Raw genomic sequence first — 23,330 nt, forward strand, 5'->3', positions numbered from 1 at the left:
AGTAAGAGACTTGGTGAGACAAGACCAAGGCATGATAGCTTGAGATGTGAATGTAATTATAGCTTGAGATATGAATTCTCATGATAGCTTGAGATGTGAATTCTCATTATAGCTTGAAATGTTGGTGTCATGATAGATTGAGATGGTAAGTCTCAAGGGTAGCTTGAGATAGTAAATCTCAAGGAGGCTTGAGTTGAAACACTTATGGTATCTTGAGATTTTAAGCCTCATGGAAACTTGAGTTGAATTACTCATGATAGCTTGAGGTGATGAACTTCATGATAGCTTGAGATGGAGGAAGAATCTCTCTCATGTTTAGCTTGGTCATGTATTGCAAGGATTCTTGATCATGGTTGCTTGGTAATGATGGTTCTCATGTTATCTTGGGATGGAGGAAGCAATATATCCCATGATTATCTTGTTCTTGCGTTGTAAGGATACTTGATCATGCTAGCTTGACTTGGTTAGGCCAAAACCATTTCATGGTAGCTTTAGGGGAAAGTCATATACTCTCATAATTTTAGCTTGACTGGCATGCAAGGTGCATTTAATGGTGTCTTGATTTGCATGAAAGGTGCATTTCATGGGAGCTTGATTTGCATGCAAGGTGAATTTCATGTCATAGCTTGATATTAGTTTCTCAGGTAGCTTAGGGTTGAGGATTCATGCTCCCTTATGATTATCTTGCATCTACATGATTGGTTGCATGGTGGTTGGGATGGTTGTATCATTCCTTTAGTAGCTTTGTTAGTATGTTGAGATGTTTTCCATGGTAGTAGGTCTATTTATGATAGTATGTTGAGCTTAATAGATAAGAATGCAAGACAAGTTAGCTTGGAGTAGGATAGCCGAGAGGAGTACTTAGTATGGATGGTAGTATGGGATGCTATCCATATGTGGTACAAGTATTACCTGAATCTACCTATGACATGACCATTACATGATGTTTGCTCAGATTGGATAGTGACTATAGTTGCATTTCATGACATGACATGATTGACTTAAGATGATAGTTCTTTGTCAATAATGAATTAGGTCAATGAGATGGCTCCTAAGATGACATGAATCAAGATAGGGTAACTTCAAGATATGTTTAGTGTGTGAGGTAGAACGGGATGTTTCACATGCATTGCACAAGTATGCTTAAGGTGGCCTAGGGGCATAGTGCTCATATGATATGATGAACTTAGGTATGAATTATGAAAGTGGACTATGATCAAGAATGACCAAAGAGATGTACTTAGATTTTGTAGTTGTATAAGATGCTAGCTTAGCCTTACACTAGTATACTTGGAGGTGACTTGTGAGTAGTTCATTTGAGTAACAAGGACAATGATTTAAGCATGAACTCTTATATGATTTATGATGTTCTTATATGCTTTATGATGTTGTAATATGCTTTGTTATTCATGTTATGCTTATATCTTTATCTCTTATGATTATGTATATTATTGACTAACCCTCTGAGATATCTTATGTTTGGATGATAGTTTCCATACTTAGTACATATAGTACTAATGTATATGACTACATGTTGTCCATGTAGGGTTTTGAGAAGATTGAGTTGCTTTGAAGGGTAGAGTTCCAATGTTTCCAAGAATAGAAGATTGGTGCGTCCTCATAGTATCCGAGAACACCACCACTATGATGTCTTTTGTATTCTTTCATATTTAGACTTTTATGGGCCGTCACCCAAGACTATTGTACTCATGATGTCATAAATGGTTTTTGATACGTATGTTAGACGTTTTATGAAATGCTTTCGTATTACATTTTGAAAGAGAACTTTTAGTTTTGTGTACTTTTCATATATATGCAACGAATGATGTTCAAGGGCTTGTGCAAGGCCTCCGAGAGGTCAAGTACTCCATTTTATGACCTAAGTATGCCCAAACTTCTAGAGTGTACATGCTGGTCATGAAAAACTTGGTATCGAAGCATAAGATTGTGAAAATGGTCTTAGGATGTCTCAAAACCACGTCTAGTAGAGTCTTATTCATCGGTTTGAGTTGCAACACATCTATGAGTAGGATTCTATGGGATTCTTACAAAAGTTTCACTTTTTCATTCTTGAAGTCATGCCATAGAGTTTGTCTTGAGTAAGACCTTATTCTAATGTTTGCCTATGATGTTGTAGGTTATGGCTATCACTAGGGCTAATGCTCAATGGGAACGAGATGGGAGTGGGGAGCAAGATATGCCTCCCCAATTGCAAGGGCATGTGCCTCCCCAAGTGCAAGAGCAAGTCCCTCCTCGAGTTCCTAATGACCTTCCAATAGGGAATGCTATGCTTGAAGAATTTAGAGCTTCTATGACTTTGTTGGCTCAAGCCTTAACAGCCCAAGATAATAAAGGAGAGGTTGCTCCAACCAATTGTATAGGAAGAATGAGTGCTGCAAGAGTAAGGGAGTTCTTCAAAATGAATCCACCAGAGTTCCATGGATCCAAAGTTGAGGAAGATTGGGATGGGTTTTTGATGAGCTGTATAAGGTGCTTACAATCATAGGAGTGTCTTCCATTGAAAAGGCGGAGTTGGCTGCCTATCAATTGAAAGATGTTTCCCAATTTTGGTTTGAGCAATGGAAAGATAGTAGACCTTTAAGAGCGGGCCCTATAGAGTGGGAGACTTTTAAGTTGGGTTTCCTTAATAGATTATTTCCCAGGGAATTGAGAGAGGATAAGTTAGAGGACTTCATAAACCTCAAGCAAGGCAGTTTGAGTGTCAGCTAGTATGCCTTGAACTCTTTTGTCTATGTATGCTCCAAGCTTGGTGGCAAATCCTAGAGACTTGATGAATAGGTTCACGACGGGGTGTCCAAGCTACCAGAAGAAGAATGTCGTATGACCATGCTTGTTAATGATATGGATATCTCCCGACTTATGGTGTTTTCTCAACAAATAGAAGAATCCAAGATTAGGAAAGAGAAAAATAGAATTAGGATGGATAAGGAGGAGTCCGATTGACATGGTTGTTCTAAGAATCGACAAAAGTTTTCCGGACAAGGTCATTCTAGTGCTTCTATGTATGAGGATGAAAGGGTGTCTAACCATAGACCTCAAGAGAGGAATGAGTATCCCGACCTACTTTCCCTAGGTGTGGTAAGAAGCATAAGGTAGGTGTTTATCCAGTAGAGATTGTTGCTATAGATACGGTGAGAGTGTTCATATGATGAGGGATTGACCTAAGGCAAAGGCTAATGTGAGAGAAGGCAACAAAGTTGCTACCAATAGTGAGGAAGGTGTTCCTAAAACCAAGGCTAGGTTCTTTGTTCTCATATCCAAGGGTGATCAAGAGTGATCTTCTCATGTCCTTTTCTAGTATGTTTTTCTTTATTGAATTATGAAATTTATGGAATTTCTATTAATATGATTTTATTTGTTGATTTTGATGTTTCCTTATGATGAGGAGTTGATGTTTAGAAAAGTATGCGTGGCTTGTTCCTAAGTGGGGGATATAGAGCTTTTTTCATAAGCCTTTATATGGTTAGGTGTAGTTATAATTAGCTTAGAATTGAATCGTTTCCTTGATTTGGGTATGTTCATTTAGGTATAATGCATATACGATGTGCTGCTAGTCTAGAATAGGTCCTTTAAAGAAGTGTTTAAGAATGTGTCATTTGAGGACGAATGTTTCCCAAGTGGGGGCTATTGTAAGGACCCAAAATGAATTAGGTCCAAATAGAGTCTGACATGTAGTTCCTTGAGCTTATGAGGTACTAAAATGATCAATTATGGTGTTTAGAGGCAGTATATAGAGTTTGAGAGAGTTTGGAGGTGCCCAGGCTCGACACCCTAGGGCCTCGCAAAAAGGCCCTCAAGGAGGACCCTAACCATGGCCTAGACATTGCCTGAGCAATGTCAATCGACAAGGCAATCAATGCCTCGTGTGTTGATCGACGCCCCATTTATGGTGAGGCGTAGGTTGACACTCAAACTCCTGAGGATAGGCCCATTCTCTGACCATGACGACGGTTGCCAGTACGGTCCGTCGCCTTGTCGATACCCCGTAGGTGGCCTTCCGTCGATGTAACCTTTATTTCGCATAGTTCATGATGAATTGGGAAATTCATTCCATGTCCAAATAAATTCATGGGCGGATAAATTAAGTTCTTTTAGGTATTTTAGGTGTATTTAAACAATAAAAGACCCTCCTAGACTCTAGACTCCAAATCAAAATCTCTCTCACAATAGAACTCTCAAGAACACCAGAAAAAGAAGAATTGGGAGCAGCAACTTAGGAAGATTTTTCCTAGGATTAAATCTAAGATTAAGGATCTAATTAAGGTATGTGAACCTTATTCATTCATGGATTCTTCCATCCATGAAGTACCCTAGTTTCCTTTCAATTGGGAATCTAGAGAATCCCAATCTAGTGAGGGTTATGATTGCATTATGGGTAAGGCTTGATTGTGATCCCAATCTAGTGGTTAACATTCAATGATGTTATATGAGTATTATGTACTATTTTCATGGTGAATTATGGTAGTTGAATCTGAAGGTGATCATGGTGATTTTAGGCCATTAGAGGCTAAATGAAGGTTTTATGTTAATCTACTAAATTCAATTGTATTATATGCTATTTGATCATGAATGAATCACCTAGATATTAATTGAACTAGGATTAATTGATATAGGTTGGTCTTGATTTGCAAAGCTTGAATTGAACCTATGTGATCATGTATACCTAGAATTACCTTCTAATGATCTAATTTAATGAAGTAAGCATGAAACTGAACACAGGTCATAATGAATTAAATGTAGTAATTGTTTATGGGTTGTTATACCATTGATTTTTAGGTTTTGGAGGTAAATTCATGATGAGGATGATTGTGGTGATGTGTCCTTTCTCTTCCACACCTAGACATGAACATAATTAGGATAAGAAAGTTCTTTCACATAGACGAATCCTAGGTTGACTTAAGAACCTAATATGAATCAATGCATGATTGAATAAGATTAGCTTGAAGATGAGTTGTATGATCACTTTATAAGTAAGAGTTGGTGATACTAGATCAAGGCATGATGGATTGAGATGTGAATCTCATGATAGCTTGAGATATGAATTCTAATGATATCTTGAGATGTGAATTTTCATGATAGGGTGAGATCAAGGTGCATTTCATGAACTTCATGAAAGATTGAGATGGAGGAAGCAAGCTCTCTAATGTTTAGCTTGGTCATGTGTTGCACGGATTCTTGATCATGGTATCTTGGGAATGGTGATTCTCATGTTAGCTTGGGATGGAGGAAGAAAGCTCTCCCTTGATTAGCTTGGTCTTGTGATGCAAGTATACTTGATCATGTTAGCTTGATTTGGTTAGGCAAAAATCATTTCATGGTAGTTTTGGGGAAAGGCCTATACTCTCCTAATGTTAGCTTGACTTACATGAGAGGTGCATTTCATGGTAGCTTGATTTGCATGCAAGGTGCATTTCATGTCATAGCTTGAGATTAGTTTCTTATGGTAGATTAGGGTTGAGGATTCATGATCCCCTATGATTAGTTTGCATTTACATGATTGGTTGCATGGTGGTTGGGATTATTGTATCCTTTCTTTAGTAGCTTGATTAGTATGTTGAAATGCTTTCCATGGTAGTAGGTCTATAATGATAGTAAGTTGATCTTAATAGATAAGAATGCAAGACAAGTTAGCCTTGATTATGATAGTCTAGAGGATTACTTAATATGGATGGTAGTATGGGATGCTATCCATACATGGCACAAATATGACATGACCACTACATGATGTATGTTTAGTTTGGATAGTTTACTATAGTTGCATTCAATGACATGACATTATTGACTTAGGATGATAGTTCTTTGTCTATAATAAAGTAGGTATATGATATGACTCCTAATATGATATGAATCAAGATAAGGTGACTTCAGGATATTATTAGTGTGTGAGGTAGAACGGGATGTTTCACATGCATTGCACAAGTATGCTTGAGGTGGCCTAGGGGCATAGTGATCATATGATATGATGAACTTAGTTCTTAATTATGAAAGTTGATTATTATCAAGAATTACCAAAGATATGTACTTAGATTTGGTAATTGTATATGATGCTACCTTAACCTTACACTAGTATACTTGGAGATGGCTTGTGAGTAGTTCATTTGAGTAAGAAGGACAATGATGTAAGTATGAACTCTTGCTTGATTTATGATGTTCTTATATGCTTTATGATGCTTTAGTATGCTTTTTTATTCATGTTATGCTTATGTGTTATCTCTTATGGGTGTATCTATTATTGACTAGCCCTTTCAGATATTTTATGTTTGGATGATAGTTTTCATACTTAGTACATATCGTACTAACGCATATTGCCTATATGTTGTCCATGTAGGGTCTTGAGAAGATTGAGTTGCTTTGAAGGGTAGAGTTCCAAGGTCTCCAAGAAGAGAAGATTGGTTAGTCTTCATAGTATTCGAGGACACCAGCACTATGATGTCTTTTATATTCTATCATGTTTAGACTTTTAAGGGCCGTGACCCAAGACTATTGTACTCATGATGTCATAGATGGTTTTTGATACGTATGTTAGGCGTTTTATGAAATGGCTTCCGCATTATGTTTTGAAAGAAAAGTTTTAGTTTCGTGCAATTTTCATATATATGAAACGAATGATGTTCAAGGGCTTGTACAAGACCTCCGAGAGGTCAAGTACACCATGTTATGACCTAAGAATGCCCTATCTTCTAGGATACATATACATATGCTAGTCATTAAGGGTAATAGTTAGTAAGTAATTAAAATTTCCATAAGATACAAGTGTGTAACACCCTGAAATTCAGGTTAGATTGGATTAAAAAACATTATGAATTTTGACTAGAAATCATATGAGAATATATGTTAAAGTTAATAGATCATCACTTCTTGGTTGTACAAAATGATACAAGTAGAAAAGAGAGATGGAGGCCACATCAATTTATAGCTAATAATGTTGTTGAAGGTTGTTTCATTAATATATATGCTCGTGTTTCTTATTTGATATACTACTAGACACAATTAGGCCCTACACTATAGTGATAATAGTGGTGGCATGTGTTATGGTAATCCTTTTCTCACCAAAATCATCAAGGAGAACCAAGAGAGATATCATGTGATTTCTAACATAGCCATTAGTGTAAATATTCTAATCAAGAGGTTTGTTGAAAGTGATATGCAAGAAGTTCGGGTTGTGTCTCAGGTATATTATGCACACTAGATGGTGCATTACCTAGATGCTCCTCCTATATAGTTAAAGGGGACATTATGTCAATAACTCTCAAGGGTCTATTATTAGAACTATCAGAACCAAGTGACCCAACCGCTAGGTCAGCATAATCAGGAGCAATGTATTAGACCCAAGGTAGTAGGAATAAGAATAGTTTGAGTAATGACAACAATATATTTTGACAATAAAGCTTAAATATGTACGTCTGTCCAAGGGGATAGAAAGATGCCGACAGTGGTGAGACGATCCTTCTTATGAGCAGAATAATTCAAGCTGGAAGGTATGCTTGAGAATGATTTGCAGAATTAGGAAAGGATTGAGGCTACAATTCACAGTATGTTAAAAGTGTTGGGGTTATGACGGAGGTGATTATGACGTCATGCGGAACCTTACAAATTGCAAATCGTATGATTGATAAGTCTATAAAAAAAAACTAACACTAAAAATAAAAAATACTATTATATCAAAACTAATATGAAGAATTAACATTAAAACTGTAGAGAGAATAAATTTCCTCATAAAAAAAGTCTATAAACGACTATGTTGTGGATGTTCTTGTTTTTATGTATTAGAAGAAACAAACTTATATTCATAGAGTCCTAAAACATTTCCCACTAGAAAAGAACTAGTTACTCAATAACCTTTTCCTACTCCAAAACCATTTTCTTACCTTTCCTACTAGAAAAGTACTAGCTACTCCATAACCTTTATACTCCAAAACTTTCTCCTAAAAGAAAAGAATACAAATATGAAAGAATATTATATTTTTCTTTCAAAAAAAGTAAAAATATCTATGGTAATGTTTTATATTTTCTTTAAGGAAAATTAAATCCTAAATTATGATTAGAAAACGAGGGCAAAACCCTAACAAATCTCCCCTTTTGGTTGGATTTTCTTGGCAAAGTTTGATCTGTTTTCTTTAACTGCATGATAATCTTCGTTCTTCACATAGTCTTCATCATTACTACTTGCTATGGTAAAAATAAAGTTTAATATATATGAGTTAAAATGGTTTTAAAATATTTTATTTTTATTTTCAACGATACAACAAAAAGAATGTTGAAAATATAATTGTAACTTCTTTTTCATATGTAGCTTGACAAAAATATTCATTATCATCAAAAATTGATTACAAATTGATTTGAAAACACTTGATTATGTATTCAACTCATTCAAGCATTAGATCATTGAACTATCAGATCTTTGAAACTTGTGCTTTGATACCACTTGTTGCGGTTATGAAGAAGGTGCTTATGACGTCATGCAAAAGCTTACAAATTGCAAATCATATGATTGATAAATCATATAACAAACACTAATATTTAAATAAAAAAATACTATTATATAAACTAATATGAAGAAAAAAAATTAAAAATGTTGATAGAATAGATCTCCTCATGACAAAAGTCTATAAAAGACTACATTGTGGATGTTCTTTTTGTTATGTGTTAGAAGAAACAAACCTATATTTATAGAGTCCTAAAGCCTTTCGTACTAGAATAGAACTAGCTACTCCAAAAGCTTTTCCTACTCTTAAAGCTTTTCTTACGTTTCCAACTAGAAAAGAACTAGCTACTCCAAAACCTTTTTCTACACCAAAACTTTTTCCTAAAAGAAAAAATAAACCAAATATGAAAGAATATTATATTTTCATTTCAAGAAAAGTAAAAACATTTATGATAATTTTTTATGTTTTCTATAAGGGAAAATAATAAATTATTATAAGAAAATTAGGTTAAAATTCTAACAAGAAGCAATGAGTTTTCACACCATTTATATTTCGAATCTTGAAATGAACATGAGAGAAATATACAGAGAGAAGAACCCTTTCTATAAAAGGAAATTTCCTAGCAATGCCATTGATTTCAAAGAGCAGTGGAAGTTGATCATTGTCTCACTATATGGTGTGGAAACACCTACCATTGTTGCTAATGAGAATATTGTTAAAGTTTGATGTTCAAATATTTAGAAATTTTATTGCTAAAGAGGAAGTAATGAAGGTGTTAAAACATCTATCACCTCTTCCTGGGCCTGTTTCTCCATTTCTTTACATGGTGATGAAAAGAGCAAAAGAAGTCGTAGTTGAGAAGTATGTTGATATTTTTAAGTGGTTAGTGATCCATTCCTTGATTCTATCCTTAAGTGGTTAAAATATATGATTACATAAGAAGGTGGTTCAAGTACAAGAGGTAAAGGTTGCTTATTGGGTTAGTTTTATCATGTCAACAGAAGACATAAAGAAGAAGGATGATCTAGGAGCTCCCATAATTACTTACACCATTGTCTATCATGATTTAACTAGATCTCTATGTGAAAATGGATCTAACATAAATATGACATCATTATCTATCATCAAGCAATTCACACTAAGCGTTTATAAAGAGATATATTGGGGTGGTTAATGATATGATTGTGAAGAAAAGCTTTCTTTACTAGTTGATTTTGTCATATTTATCTATGTGGTTGACAAGGAGATTCTTATCAGTATCAAGAGATCCATCCTGGTAATATGGAAAGATTTCATGGTTTCAAAAAATAATGAAACAAAATTTTGAGTCAAGGGTGAAGAGGTGTTCTTTTAATTCGTAAAGAAATGTAACTATCAAAATCAAATGCCATGATATCTATGATCAATGTCCTACATGAAGTGGAAGAAGCTTCAGAGCCTAAACATTTATTGTTATAGGTTACATGTGAGTTATTAAGTCATAATGATTAAAAATAGTGATCATCTGGACTTTGTTAGCCAACCCCAAGATAAGAATTCTGCTGAAACTGTTGATGAAGTATGAGAATGTGATAGATGGAAACAAGGGTAGAGATACGTTCCATGTGTCAGGTTATTCAATTCAAGATATTTTCCATAAATTGTGGGATAGATGTCCATATCTACCATCTTGATGTGGTATATGCTTCATGTAGTGAAATTAAATCAAATGCTACTTATGCGCGCAAACAAAGATTATAATTTTTTTTAGATAGATTGCAAATTATTTCTCTTGGTTTTGGAAATGTGTTGTGATGCAAGACCTCAACAAAAACGGGATACACTGCATGAGCGTAAGGTAGGGATACAATTTTTTTTGAAAAAAAACTAGTCTATGGATTTTTCTACCCTAGAATGTATGGACCGTACATAGATTCTATGGTATAATTTATGACAGTAGATTGACAATTCTGATGCACATTCAAAATAATGAATCCATAGACCATATATATATTTCACGGTCCAATGTACAATTGTGTATTCACTTTGAACTAAAAGGGGTCTGGGAACTCTATGATTTGAATAGTAAATTTCAATCCATCCTCATGGATTATTCCATAATATGGGGTTAGGGGCATAAACGCTAAATCCTCCACCTTTAACTCTCACGTTCAAAATTCCCTTTGTATCTTCTACTTCACACCCCCATGATCACACCCCCATGATTAAAACATGTATTTCTCCCTACAAAATTCTCTTTAACACCCCCCTCGACTTTAATTTGTTGCATGTGCGAACAAACAAACAAACACACAATAAGCTCTTTGACTTGAATTCTCCCCAATCATTCAATAAAAGGTATGTGATGCTCAATAGATGCTTGATCTTGTATCCCTGAGAGTTGGGTAATATAAAAAGCGGCCTAGAAACCATGATTTCTTATTCTTAGGGCTGAAAATTCAAAGAGCTTCACACCCATGGAAGCTTGATAATGATAAGGGTTTAAACCTCTAATTTCCATTATTACTTTTGTCGAAGTAGGGTTTGGGTAAGTTGTTGGGGTAATGATACTTGTTTTTATGATTAAAATTCCAAAACCTTGGGCATTGCATGTTGAATTCCTTGATAAGCTGATGAAGACATCTTGTACAGATCATATATTTCATATATAGTCACAAAAGGACCATCCTTCGTAAATTATCCTAAAAATTGAATGTTATATAATGGTGGTCACGTGTGGCATGTTCAAAGTTAACAACAAAAAAGACAGATCCCAAATGGGTTAAGGTTTTTGGTATCCCACTACATGTTTTGTCATGAGAAACCTTCAAATTAATTAGAGAGAAATGTGGATGATATATCAAAGAAGACGAGGACACCAAACACATAACTCACCTTCTATGACTCGAATTTATGTGGGAAGAATAATATGGTAATACTGAGGTCCACCTAGTTTCTAAGGAGGGTTGGATATTCGAAATCTCAATTATGAAGGAATTACTTACCTTGATCAAACTCGCCGAAGATACCCCTATGAATGACAAAAGGAAGGTAACAAAGGAAACTAGCACATTGAAACTAATAACATAACAGGTTGTTAAAAAAGGCAACTTTATTTTGAAAGTTCATAGAGGGATTTGTCCAAAAAACATAAATGAGAAGGCCACATGATTCTTTTTGAAAGATATAAGAGAGAAATGAGTAGAAACCAATAATAAATTGATATCGAATTGGTCAAATCCCGCTCATGACAATTTTGCCTAGAAGTTAACAAAAGAGTATTATAAATTTGACTCAAATATGAATACTAATAAGGAGAGAACCAAGGGTTCAAGAGAGGCCAATCTTTTTGAATACATGACTATCTGACAAGTTAAGATCCTAGTCCATCAAATAGATGCAATGCTATTTTGAATTATCTAGACTCTAGCAATTTGGATAACCCCATGCAAACTCTTCCATCGAAATCTGTAATGTGGAGAACAGAAGGAGGCCTATCAGATGCATAATTTTCTTTCTAATAATCTGGAATCCACAAACTACAATAACCCCATGCAAACTCTTCCATCAAAATCTATAAAGCGGAGAACAGAAGGAGTCCTCTCAAATTCAGACGGTGAAAGAATTCATTAAGTAAGAATACATACGCCACTTCTATCACAACTTACACGTAATGATTTCATTTCATTCTCTAAGTAAACGCAAAATTTTCTCTCCAGATAATAAGCGAAGCACTACCATTAGCATGGTATGAAGTTGATCCCATCCCTCAGGGAACATACAAGCAAACTGTTATTGAAACTTGAAAATGCGTAAAACTCACGATGGTCAAGGCTTGGAAAAATTTGAATTTAACTCTACAAGATTTGAACATGATAACTTATATTTGATTCTAAGGATTTATAAAATAATGTAGGAACAAATATTTGAGTAGAAGGATAAGAAAAACAAAGGGGAAGGGGAGAGGAAAATTGTAACGCCCCAAAACGAACTAAGGTGAACTAGAGCCTTATAATTGTTTCTTGAGTTTAATTTAGGTTAAAATGATTTAATTTAGTTTTCTTAGGATGTTTGTAAAGTTCGGTTAAGTTTGGAGTTCTATCTACCAAGACCGTCTATGACGTTCAGAAGGTGTGCCTTAGAATGTACTTGTGCGTCTTGATGTGTTTGGATGAGTTTTACGTGTTCGTTTTCCTTGAAATTAAGGTAGGATGTTACTAAGACCTATAAAACTTAGTTTAGGGGTTTAAATTTTGGGCACGACCCCATCTAGGACCCACAAGAGGACCTAGATGAAGGGCCCAAAACTTAGGATATACTGTCAAAAAGCAGTGGCCATCAGCGACCCTATGGACGATCCGTTAGTCCATCAATGGTACGTAGACCTAAAAAGTTGATTGGAAAATAAGTTATTGGTTTCCAGGATCCATTTGGATCTAATTTCAAAACCACGAGACTCTACCAACGGCCCATTGATGCACAGACGGTCCATTGCTGAAGGTCTCGTCTGTGAGGGCCTGCCAAGTCTGTGAAGTTGTTGCCAACTTGGGGTGTTTTATTTAAATACACCCCATGTATTTTAAGACCATAGGAGTACAATTTTAATGTTTTTTGGTTATATTAAATTAGTTTTAAACCCTAGACCTAGACAAGACCCCTCACTCCAAATATTCTAACTCCCTTTCTAAAGAAAACTCTCCCAAAGTCAGTATTGAAGCTAAGACTCAAGGAGGGTAAGAAGAGATTATTTGGACGTGTGTATTCACCAAATAAAGTGGGTTTATTTCTATTTGAGGTATGGTATCCATCCTTGAACCCCCCTTCCATTCAAGGAGTCATTTCCAAAAGATTTCCAAAAAGGTTTTCAAACTCAAAATTCTTCTATCTTTGATTTTAAGTACGGATCTTCTTGTAAAAGTGTTCTAATGTTTTAAATGTGTTTATTTTTTTATGAATTGATGATTTTCATGTTAAACACCTAATGAACTTATGTTTATGCATATTTCAACTTTTAGCTTAAGGAAAAATGGGTTATATGAGCATGTTTAGGTAAGGTATAAACTTGTGTTTTCTTGTTTTAATATGTCGATTTAGATAATGCCTAAGGATACTTATTTAATGAAATGTTGATAAAATGTTTATAGATTGTGATGGTTTGGTTAAATGGCAAGTTGCTTATAATGCATATTTTTCATTATAATTACTTTTGAGTGGTATGGTCCACCTTCTTGGTGGTGGTGTTTACTTGATGAATTTGATGTTATTTAGTAGGTATTGTGAATGTTATTTTTGAAGGTATAATAGATGAAATGGATTAATATTGAAGATAAGTCTTGTCTTGTGTTTTGTGAAGTTGAATAACACGTTTGACTTGTATTATGTCTAAGTGAAGTACATGAATATGTGAAGTATATAAGGTGTTTGAATTGATGAATGAAGGTTTAAAGCATGTATAGAAGTTAATAAGAATGAATTGATGTTTATGTGCAAGGTGTGCTCACATGTACACTAACACTCACACTTAAAAGAATGTATGATGCTAAGTTAAAAAACGAGGGGAAATTGGCCACATTAAAATTACCTTCTGGGGAGGTCCTTTTGATATCCAAAAGCTGCTCAGCAACATTCGTACAAGTCAGGAATGTTCGGGTGAACCAGAAAAGTTTGGGTAGAGTCGGATCTAAGCGTTGGCTAGGTAAACGTCCTGTAGTAAGAGGAGTAGTTATGAACCCTGTAGACTATCCCCATGGGGGTGGTGAAGGGAGAGCCCCAATTGGTAGAAAAACATCCACAACCCCTTGGGGTTATCCTACACTTGGAAGAAGAAGTAGAAAAAGGCAACATAACCTTTTTCAAAAAGGTCTAAAGGGTAAGATACATAAGAAATATATTGATCTTTTTCTCCAACAACGCGCTTGATACGGTAGCATCGCCCTTTGTAACGATCAAGACTGGTAAGTCCCGAGTTATTGTGAAGTAAAAAACCGATGAGATTATGGAAGTAAGTATTCTTGCATTTATTGCTACTGCACTATTTATTCTAGTTCCTACCGCTTTTCTACTTATCATTTATGTAAAAACAGTCAGCCAAAACGATTAATTATTAACTAACTTGAATGAAAAATATTAATCCTTCGCCGGTCCATTCCTTTCAAGCTTGATCCTTCTCTTAGACTCATTACCTTGTTCGACTGAACTCGTTGGTTTTGCGTTGGTCTAGTATAGGGGTGGACACTCTTCGTGAGTTGAGATGATGTGTCTAGTAGCATTCCCGTTATTCCTAATGAACTTTACAAGATAGTTTGGAGAATGAATTCCCTTCGTGAGTTGAGATGTGTTGTTCACTAGTTATCCTTAACCTATAGGTTTGAATGTTGAGAAATCCGTGGGGAGTTATGCCTAGCACCAAGAGGATATGAAGGACAGGTGGATTACATTTCGCGAGTTTAGATGTTGTAAGTACCTGTTGATATGAGTACTGTTCCTTAGTAGAGAATGAGTTACGTAGTAGAAACCTCGTTATCCCTTAACTATGTGTCCAAATAGGTGTAGCTATTGGGAAAGCCATGTAAAAGCTAAGAAGCATGACCTCATTCCATAGGGGTTAATATCGGGATTCCATGTCTAACTCTCATGGTCTATGTCGGTTAAGATAATTTCCCATAAAAAATTGATTGAACTAACTCTTCTAAAAGAACGTACTACTTAGGGTAGATGGTGGTATGGGACACTATCTACTCATTGCACTAGGTAGGACCTTACGAAAGGGAAGACTTGGTGCCAAACCTTCTAAAAGAATGTACTACTTAAGGTAGGTGGTGGTATGGGACGCTATCTACTTGTAACACCCAATTGCCAAAGTAGACCAAAAATCATTTTTTTAGAAAAATCTGTAGGTGCAACAAACGATGGCATCGACGGTCTGTAGGAAAGACGATGGTCCATCCTGTACAACCGATGATTGGATCAGAAACTCCAAAAAACACAGCTGGGAAAAAATTGGCTGAGTCTTAATCGACGGATAGACATATGGTCCATAGGTCAGACGACGGTCCATAGTCCGTAACCGTCGATTAAAACCCCCATTCACTCACTCTCTGACAAGAGTTACAGATGAACAGAACAGTCCGTAGGTGGAAAATTTGCAGACAGTTAAGGGAAATGCAGTTGGATCAACTTCAAATTATGCCATTGGAGAGTGTGGCGGTGAAAGATAGTCTTTCTTATGAGGATGTACCAGTTGAGATTCTTGACAGTAAAGGTAAGAAGGTTGAGAAACAAAGAAGTCACTTCAGTCAAGGTTTTGTGGAGGAGTCAGTCCGTAGAGGGAGCTACTTGGGAAGCAGAAGCAACCATGAAAGCCAAGTATCCTCACCTCTTTCCTTCCGATTCCACTCCAGCTTGAGGTAATAGTTCCTCTTCAATTTTCCAATCATTCATGGATAAATTAAGTCTTAGAATCATGTTCCCTCAGTTTGTACTTGCATTTTCAGCGTATTTGCATGTACTCGGAATGCAATTCAGTCAGAAACTCAGTTCTCAGTGTTTAATAGTGGGGTTTGCAACTCTCTCCCTCTATTAACCTAGTTTAGTCTTCATTCGAGGATGAATGTTCCCAAAGGGGAGATAATATAACACCCCGTAGCCAAAATAGACCAAAAATTAGTTTTTTCAGAAAAATCTGTAGGTGCAACCAACGATGGCATCGGCGATTCGTCCTGCACAACCGTCAATAGTATCAGAAACTCCCAAAAACTCAAACGGAAAAAAATGGCTAAGTCCTGATAGACGGACGGACCGACGGTCCGTAGGTCAGACGATGCTCCGTTGTCCGTGACTGTCGATTGACAGTTAAGGGGAAATGTAGTTGGGTCAACTTCAAATGGTCATAAATCTTTACACAAAATGAATTATGTGTCCCATGACCTACACACAGATAGATAATTGAATTATCTTTCCATAGACACTAACCTTGCTAAAGTCAGACCTACGAGTGAAAAGTAATGCTCATTTTAGTAAAGGCCTATCGAACATGCCCAATTGACGGACCCAACAACGGGGCATCGGTCAGACGACGGACCGTCAATCCTGGCCATCGTTTGGTCCGACAACAACTTTGTTAGGGGTATTTTGGACCTTTTCCACTTTGCTTAAACCCTAACTTACGTCGTTTTTACCCTAAATCATCATATTTTAGTCAGTTTAAGCCTAAAAACATAATTAAAACATATATAAGTCAAATCATTAAATCAAAACTAAGAAAATTAGTAGCTGGGGAAAGTGAAATAACAAATTTGAAAGCTGAGATACAACATTTGGAAAAATAAAGGAGATCATGGAGATAGAAATCAAGATGTCTTTGGATCAAGGAAGGTCATAGAAACATTAAATGTTTTTTTAAAGATTGATAACTCAAACAGGAGATCCAACAACACAGACAAACATCTAGTGGAAAAGTAAGACACTGGAATTCCTCGAAACATTATATACTGAGCAAGAAAATAGGAGTCCTTCTGCCAAGTTTGATGAAATTTCATCCATAATAACAGAAGAAAGATATATTGTGGAAACGAAGAAGTGTTAGCAACCATAAAATCAAGTGCCCCTTATAAAGCTCCGGGACCTGATGGATAACTATGAGTTTTGATCAGCAATCTTGGGGATTTAGCAAGACAGATCTGGTACCACAAGTACAACATTATCATCAACACTACTTGTTACGACCTAGGGTATCCCCTAGACATAACATGTCATACATGACCCCGAGAGGACTCATATAAGCCACTTAGCTTTCATAATATTATATAATTGAAATGAGCAAATATTTAAAACTTTTTCAACAGTATCAAAGTCTTTTATAAATTAAGTGAAAATCTAATACAGTTTGTCTTAAACCATCTAAAACATGAATATCTTGAGACACAACCTATATATTAGTGTTCAAAACATGAAATGAAAGGACAGAAGAGAAATGATTGCCATATCCTTGAATACTATGATAATTCAACAATCTTCAATTCTTTCTTTACTAAGATCCTAGCCACGAAGATGAAAGTCGATGTTCACGAACCCTACATTTGGATAAGAAACATATGCAAGAGTATGAGTATAATAAATATGATAGCTAACATAAACATCGATATAAGCATAAGAGATAACAACATAATTCATAAGCATAATCAATGCACATAAATCATCATAACATAGGAGGAATACTTCTTGAAGTAACCTCAACTTATCCCTAGTCAAGACTTGGGTCATCCACCTCTAGTCAAAATATCATGGAAGACAAACTAAGCAACAATCCAAGCTCATCATACATTATATCATAATCTAGCTTATCTTTTATAGACATGGGTAATCAACTTTTTGCCTTACTACAAATGAACATGGGTAGTCGCCTCTAGTCCTTGCTCGCCTCTAGTCTAACTTAGTATATGGACCATGGGTATTCACCTCTTGTCCAACATCATGTGACATGGGTATCGCCTCTTGTAGTTCTATAAGAATCGTCGGCACCTGCCTCTTGTCCAATCATATAATAAGAAAGGACGGAGTCGCCTCTTGTTCAACTTTAAGGAATAAGCGTAATTGCTTATTTATCCCACTTCATGGAATACATGTAATCGCCTCATATCCATCTAATTTGGAGGTCATGGCTAATCACCTCTAGCCTCAGTAATATTTTACTAATTAGCATTAGATTTATTTTAGGTGAACAATCCTTTGATCATAAAATCATTCAATGTGACAAAACCTTTCACACTCATAATATAAGCAATTCATATGGGAATTATGCTTTCTACAATCAATTACAACAATAGTCAACAATGGACAACATAAACTTTACTCACAAAGCGCTATATATCATAGTCATCCTATATGCTTAATCTTAAGCAATTCAATATCATATTCATATCATAAGTTTCAATATCAAAGCAATCTAATCATGATTCACCCTATAAACTTCGATCTTAATGTATTCCATCAATCCTAGATTGAATATATCTAACCCATGAATTCTCCTTTCTTAGCATAAAATTCATATTTCATCAATTTCATCTTTCTAGACATGGGTACATGAACTTTCTACCTAAAACATATAGTACTATCAATTCAATCATAAACAATCATACTCAATTCAATTGGAAAGAAACTCTAACTCAAATGGGGATTTCATCTTCTCAATTGGGGAAAAAAATAGGGACCCCATGGATGAAAGTATTCCATGAATGAAAAACTATCATAGCTTGATTACAAATCCCACAAATGCTTGAGGGATGGAGACTTGAAGTTGACCCTAGCCTGAGCTCTTCCTTCTTCTTCAACTTTCTAGAGAGAATTATTTGAGACTGAGGCTTTGGGTTTCTTTTGGTGAATTTGAGAGAATAAGTTGAATGAACTAAATTGAGGGTTGCATCATTTATATAGGGGTACTAAACATAAGCAAAACGATGTAGTATGGGAACTAATTAATTAGGAAACTACCCAATTGCCCTTGGACTTAACTACGAGTTGTCACCGATCTACCAACTACGGACCCCAATCGACGGACCGTGGTCTGACTTACGGTCGATCCTGGTGGACCATCATTGGTGGTAAAAAACCATGATTTTGGGGCTTCGAATCATGGTCCTTTGGGCAGGCCATGATTTTTTGCCCTTAGACCACTACTAAGCTATCCAGCCATGGACCATACCTACGGTCTGTGATTCCTTCCAAGGGTCGTGGGTGGCCGACGTGAATTGCACCTGCAACTTCTGGGTATTGGTTTCATTCCCCTATTTTGGATACGGGATGTTACACTACTGGATAGTTCACAGTTGTCCTCAAACTCTTCTTAAAATTCAAAATAATTATTTTATCAAATTTAAAATTAATTAAAAAACCAAACTGAAGGGACAATTCTGAAATTTAATACTGATATAATTATTTTTAAGTTATGTTGAACCATAAAAGAATACCAATGACATTTATATTTATTAAATAAAGAGAATATTACTCTCTTCGTTCATTTTGAATTGTTATGGTTTCCTTTTTTTAAAGTCAAATAATAAGAATTTTAACTAACATTTTACGGTGTATTTTTTTGAACATATTGATATATAAAAAAATATAATTTATAGTATTTTTCATATATTTTTTTTACAATTTAATTGTTTATGTAAAATATCATATTAATATAATATAATATAATTTTAAAAATTAGTCAAATTTACTTTTGAAAAATGTAACATGACAATTAAAATGGACGGAGGGAGTTAAAATAATAAGAAAGATTTTTGTTGGATATATTGAAATGTTTAATGGAAAAGAAATGGTGGTGACCATTGTTGCCTCAGCAATTACTCATATTACTGTCGTAGACACTAAACACTAAAGAATTGAAATGTGTGCTTCAAAGTTGACATTTTGAGGGATTTGTGAATTCAAAGTTGTCAACATCCACCATTTTCATCCACAAATTTTTTCCCATTAATTAATGCCTAATGAGTTAACAATTAGTAATTTAGTAGGTTGATTATTTTAATTTTTATCTTATTAATTAGAGTTCGATTCTCCACATTATAATCCTCTCCTTCATTTCTTTTTTCCTCACCCTCAATTTAAAAAATAAAGAACTTGGACTCGTTTGATAGTTGATTATGAGGAATATTATACTTGTATTAGCTTTTTATAAATAATACTATATTTAATAGTTTATTAGGTTTATGTATAAAATTAATGTGGTGATTGTTTTGCAATTTGAAAACCTGGCTAACGTATGCAGATTGTGATAATATCTCTTGCATAACTAGTTGCTGCATAATTTAAAACTAATTCATATTTACTTAGTCTTTTTTTACTAGTTAAATTTTGATTTGACAAACACTTCAAGAAAATGATGAATTATATAACAAGTTAATCATATTATCCTTATTAATTATTATGGTCTCAATTCTCAAACACATTTACTCACCGTATTTTTAAAAGAAATTTGCTTAGTGTTAACAAACTAAGGATATGATAGAAAATAAAATGTCTACCTTTGTTTGTCAAAAATGACAATAAAAGGAAAAATACAAATTACGAAATATTTGATAAATAAATAGGAACAAAGAAAGTATATTTTTAATACATATATTACCCTAATCAATTATAAATTACTATCATATTTTATTTCATACAAAAACAAATTCACAATTTATATTTTTAGTTTTTCAAACATAATTCTTTTTATTTATTGAATTATATTCTGTATAAAGTAATTAATAGTAATAATTTTGTAAATAAAAATATTTTAGTTTTTCAAACATAATTCTTTTTATTTATTAAATTATATTCTGTATAAAGTAATTGGTAGCAATAATTTTGTAAATAAAAGTAGAGTTTAAACCACCCCAACCCCATTCCCAAAAAAAGAATTTGAATTTTGTCTAACCGTAATTGTAATAGAGGTTCACTATTCCTGACTTAACACGAACCGAAGAAGATACACAATTGATCATTTTTGATTTAGTAATGTGTATATATATAATCTCTTTTATATATATATATATATATATATATATAACAAGTTAATCATTTTACCCTTATTAATTATATAATCTCTTTTATATATATATATATATATATATATATATATATATATATATATATATATATATATATATATATATATATATATATATATAGTAGGGTTAGACATGGTAGATTTTTATGTCATTTTAGGTATGGACTAGCTTCATGACTATTATGCGTCAATCAAATGTAGAACTCGAGCTGTCAAGTTCCATATTCCTAATGAGCCAATCTCAGAGTGGAGTAGTATCTCAGCATTGCCTAGGGGTCATTTCATTTCGTATCTTAAGGAGATAAAGTTTCAAAGGGGTGTATCTATCACTTAGTTCAAGTTGATGACTCAAGTGCTGAGGCACCTTCCCTTCAATAAGATTCTAGAGTGAAACAGTTTCCAGAAGTTTTCCTTGATGATCTACCTATAGTCCCTCCTGAAAAAAAAGATAGACTTCAGCATAGACGTCATCACAGATACTCGTCCTATCTCTATTCCTCCATACAAAATGGCACCATTAGAGTAAAAACAACTAAAGAAAAATTGAAAGATCTGTTAGATAAAGGTTTTATCTGACCAAGTGTCTCACCTTGGGGGTGCTCCAGCCTTATTTGTGCGAAAGAAGGTTTGTTCCCTTAGGAAGTGTATAGACTACCGCCAATTGGACAAGATTACCATAAATAATAAATAATCATTCCAAGGATAGATCATCTTTTCTAGCAACTTTACAGTGCTTCCTACTTCTCAAAAATGGATCCTAGAATAGGCTACCAACAATTGAAAGCTAGGGAATGTGATATCCACAAACAACTTTTAGAACCAGATATGGGCATTATGATTTTTTTGTTATATCCTTTGGTTTGACCAATGCTCCTGCAAAATTCATGGATATGATGAACAGAGTCTTCAAACCTTATTAAGATATATTTGTCATCATCTTCATTGATGACATACTGGTTTATTCATGGAATGAAGAAGATCAGGCTAGTCACGTTATGATTGTTTTGTAGACTTTGAAATATAAGGAGCTAAATGCCAAGCTCTCCAAATGTGATTTTTCATTTAAGTCTGCGGAAATCTTGGGCCACATCATTTTTGGTGATGGCATTAGAGTTAATACCCAAGAGATAGAAGTAGTTTACAATTGGCCCACAAGCACGTCTCCAACAGATATAAGGAGTTTCTTGGGTTTGTCTGGATATTATCGGAGATTTTTTAAAAGGGTTTTCATCTACTTCATCTGCTTTAACCAAGATAACTCAGAAGACATTCAAGTTTTAATGGTCTGAAACTTGTGAGATAAGCTTTCAGGAGTTGAAGAAGAGATTGACTACTGCTCCAATTTTTACCTTACGAGAGGGTACTCAAATTTTTGTCATCAAGAGTTAGCTTGGTCTGTGTGTTGATGCATAATAACAAAGTTATAACTTATGCCTCCAGACAGTTGAAGGTTCATAAGAAGAATTATCCAACTCATGACTTAGAATTGGCTGCAATAGTTTTTGATTTAAATATATGGCATCACTACTTATATGGTGTTCACGTGGACATATTTACTGATAACAATAGCTTCCAATATGTGTTCACTAAGAGGGAGCTAAATATCAGACAGAGGATGTGGTTAGAATAACTCAAGGATTATGACATGATTATTCTTTACCACCCAGGTAAAGCTAATGTAGTTGATGATGCTTTAAGCAGGTTATACATGGGGAGAACCGTCCATGTTGAAGAAGAAAAGTGGGTGTTAGATAAAGATGTGCACAGACTCGCACGTCTCGAAGTCAGACCTATGGATTCCAAAGATGGAGGAATCTTGGTGACTAATGGGGCTGAATCATCACTAGTATCAGAGGTGAAAGAGAAATAAGGCCAATATCAAATTTCGCTTGATTTGAATTCGAATGTCCATAAACAAAGGGTAATGGCTTTTGAAAAAGGGGGAGATGGTGTGATGAAGTACCAAGGTAGATTATGTGTACCTAGGGTGGATAAAATCGAAGAGAGGATCCTGGAGGAGGCTCATAGCTCCAACTTTTCCATTCATCCGGATTCCATCAATATGTACTACGATTTGAGAGAGATATATAGGTGGGAAGGAATAAAGAAAGGCATTGCTGAGTTTGTTGCCAAGTGCTCCAATTGAAAACAAGTTAAAGTGGAACACCAAAGGCTGGGAGGTTTGTTAAGACTATAAAACTTCGGAAATCAAAGTGGGAGATGATTAATATGGACTTTATCACAGGATTTCCAAGATCTCATAGACAATATGATTCTATTTGGGTGATTGTCTATAGAATGACAAAGTCAGCCTATTTCATGCCTGTAAAGATTACCTATTCGGCCAAATA

The 23,330-nt window shown here is 34.8% G+C and overlaps 1 protein-coding gene across 1 annotated transcript; it reads left to right on the forward strand.

Moving 5' to 3' along the window:
* Positions 1–2,140: 2,140 nt before the first annotated feature.
* LOC138338694 (uncharacterized) lies at positions 2,141–22,849 on the forward strand. Its single transcript, XM_069289774.1, has 3 exons — positions 2,141–2,490; positions 15,575–15,687; positions 22,647–22,849. The coding sequence occupies exons 1-3, from the start codon at positions 2,141–2,143 to the stop codon at positions 22,847–22,849; spliced, it is 666 nt and encodes a 221-aa protein (XP_069145875.1).
* The last annotated feature ends 481 nt before the right edge of the window (positions 22,850–23,330 follow it).

This window comes from Solanum lycopersicum, chromosome 10, assembly GCF_036512215.1.
Source record: "Solanum lycopersicum chromosome 10, SLM_r2.1".
NCBI lineage: Eukaryota > Viridiplantae > Streptophyta > Magnoliopsida > Solanales > Solanaceae > Solanum > Solanum lycopersicum.

Coding starts and splice junctions, on each gene's coding strand:
- LOC138338694 (XM_069289774.1), top strand. CDS start 2,141: ATGGCTATCACTAGGGCTAATGCTCAATGGGAACGAGATGGGAGTGGG. Junction 2,491..15,574: donor TTTTTGATGAGCTGTATAAG/GTGCTTACAATC, acceptor GAAAATTTGCAG/ACAGTTAAGGGAAATGCAGT. Junction 15,688..22,646: donor TGAGATTCTTGACAGTAAAG/GTAAGAAGGTTG, acceptor TTTACCACCCAG/GTAAAGCTAATGTAGTTGAT.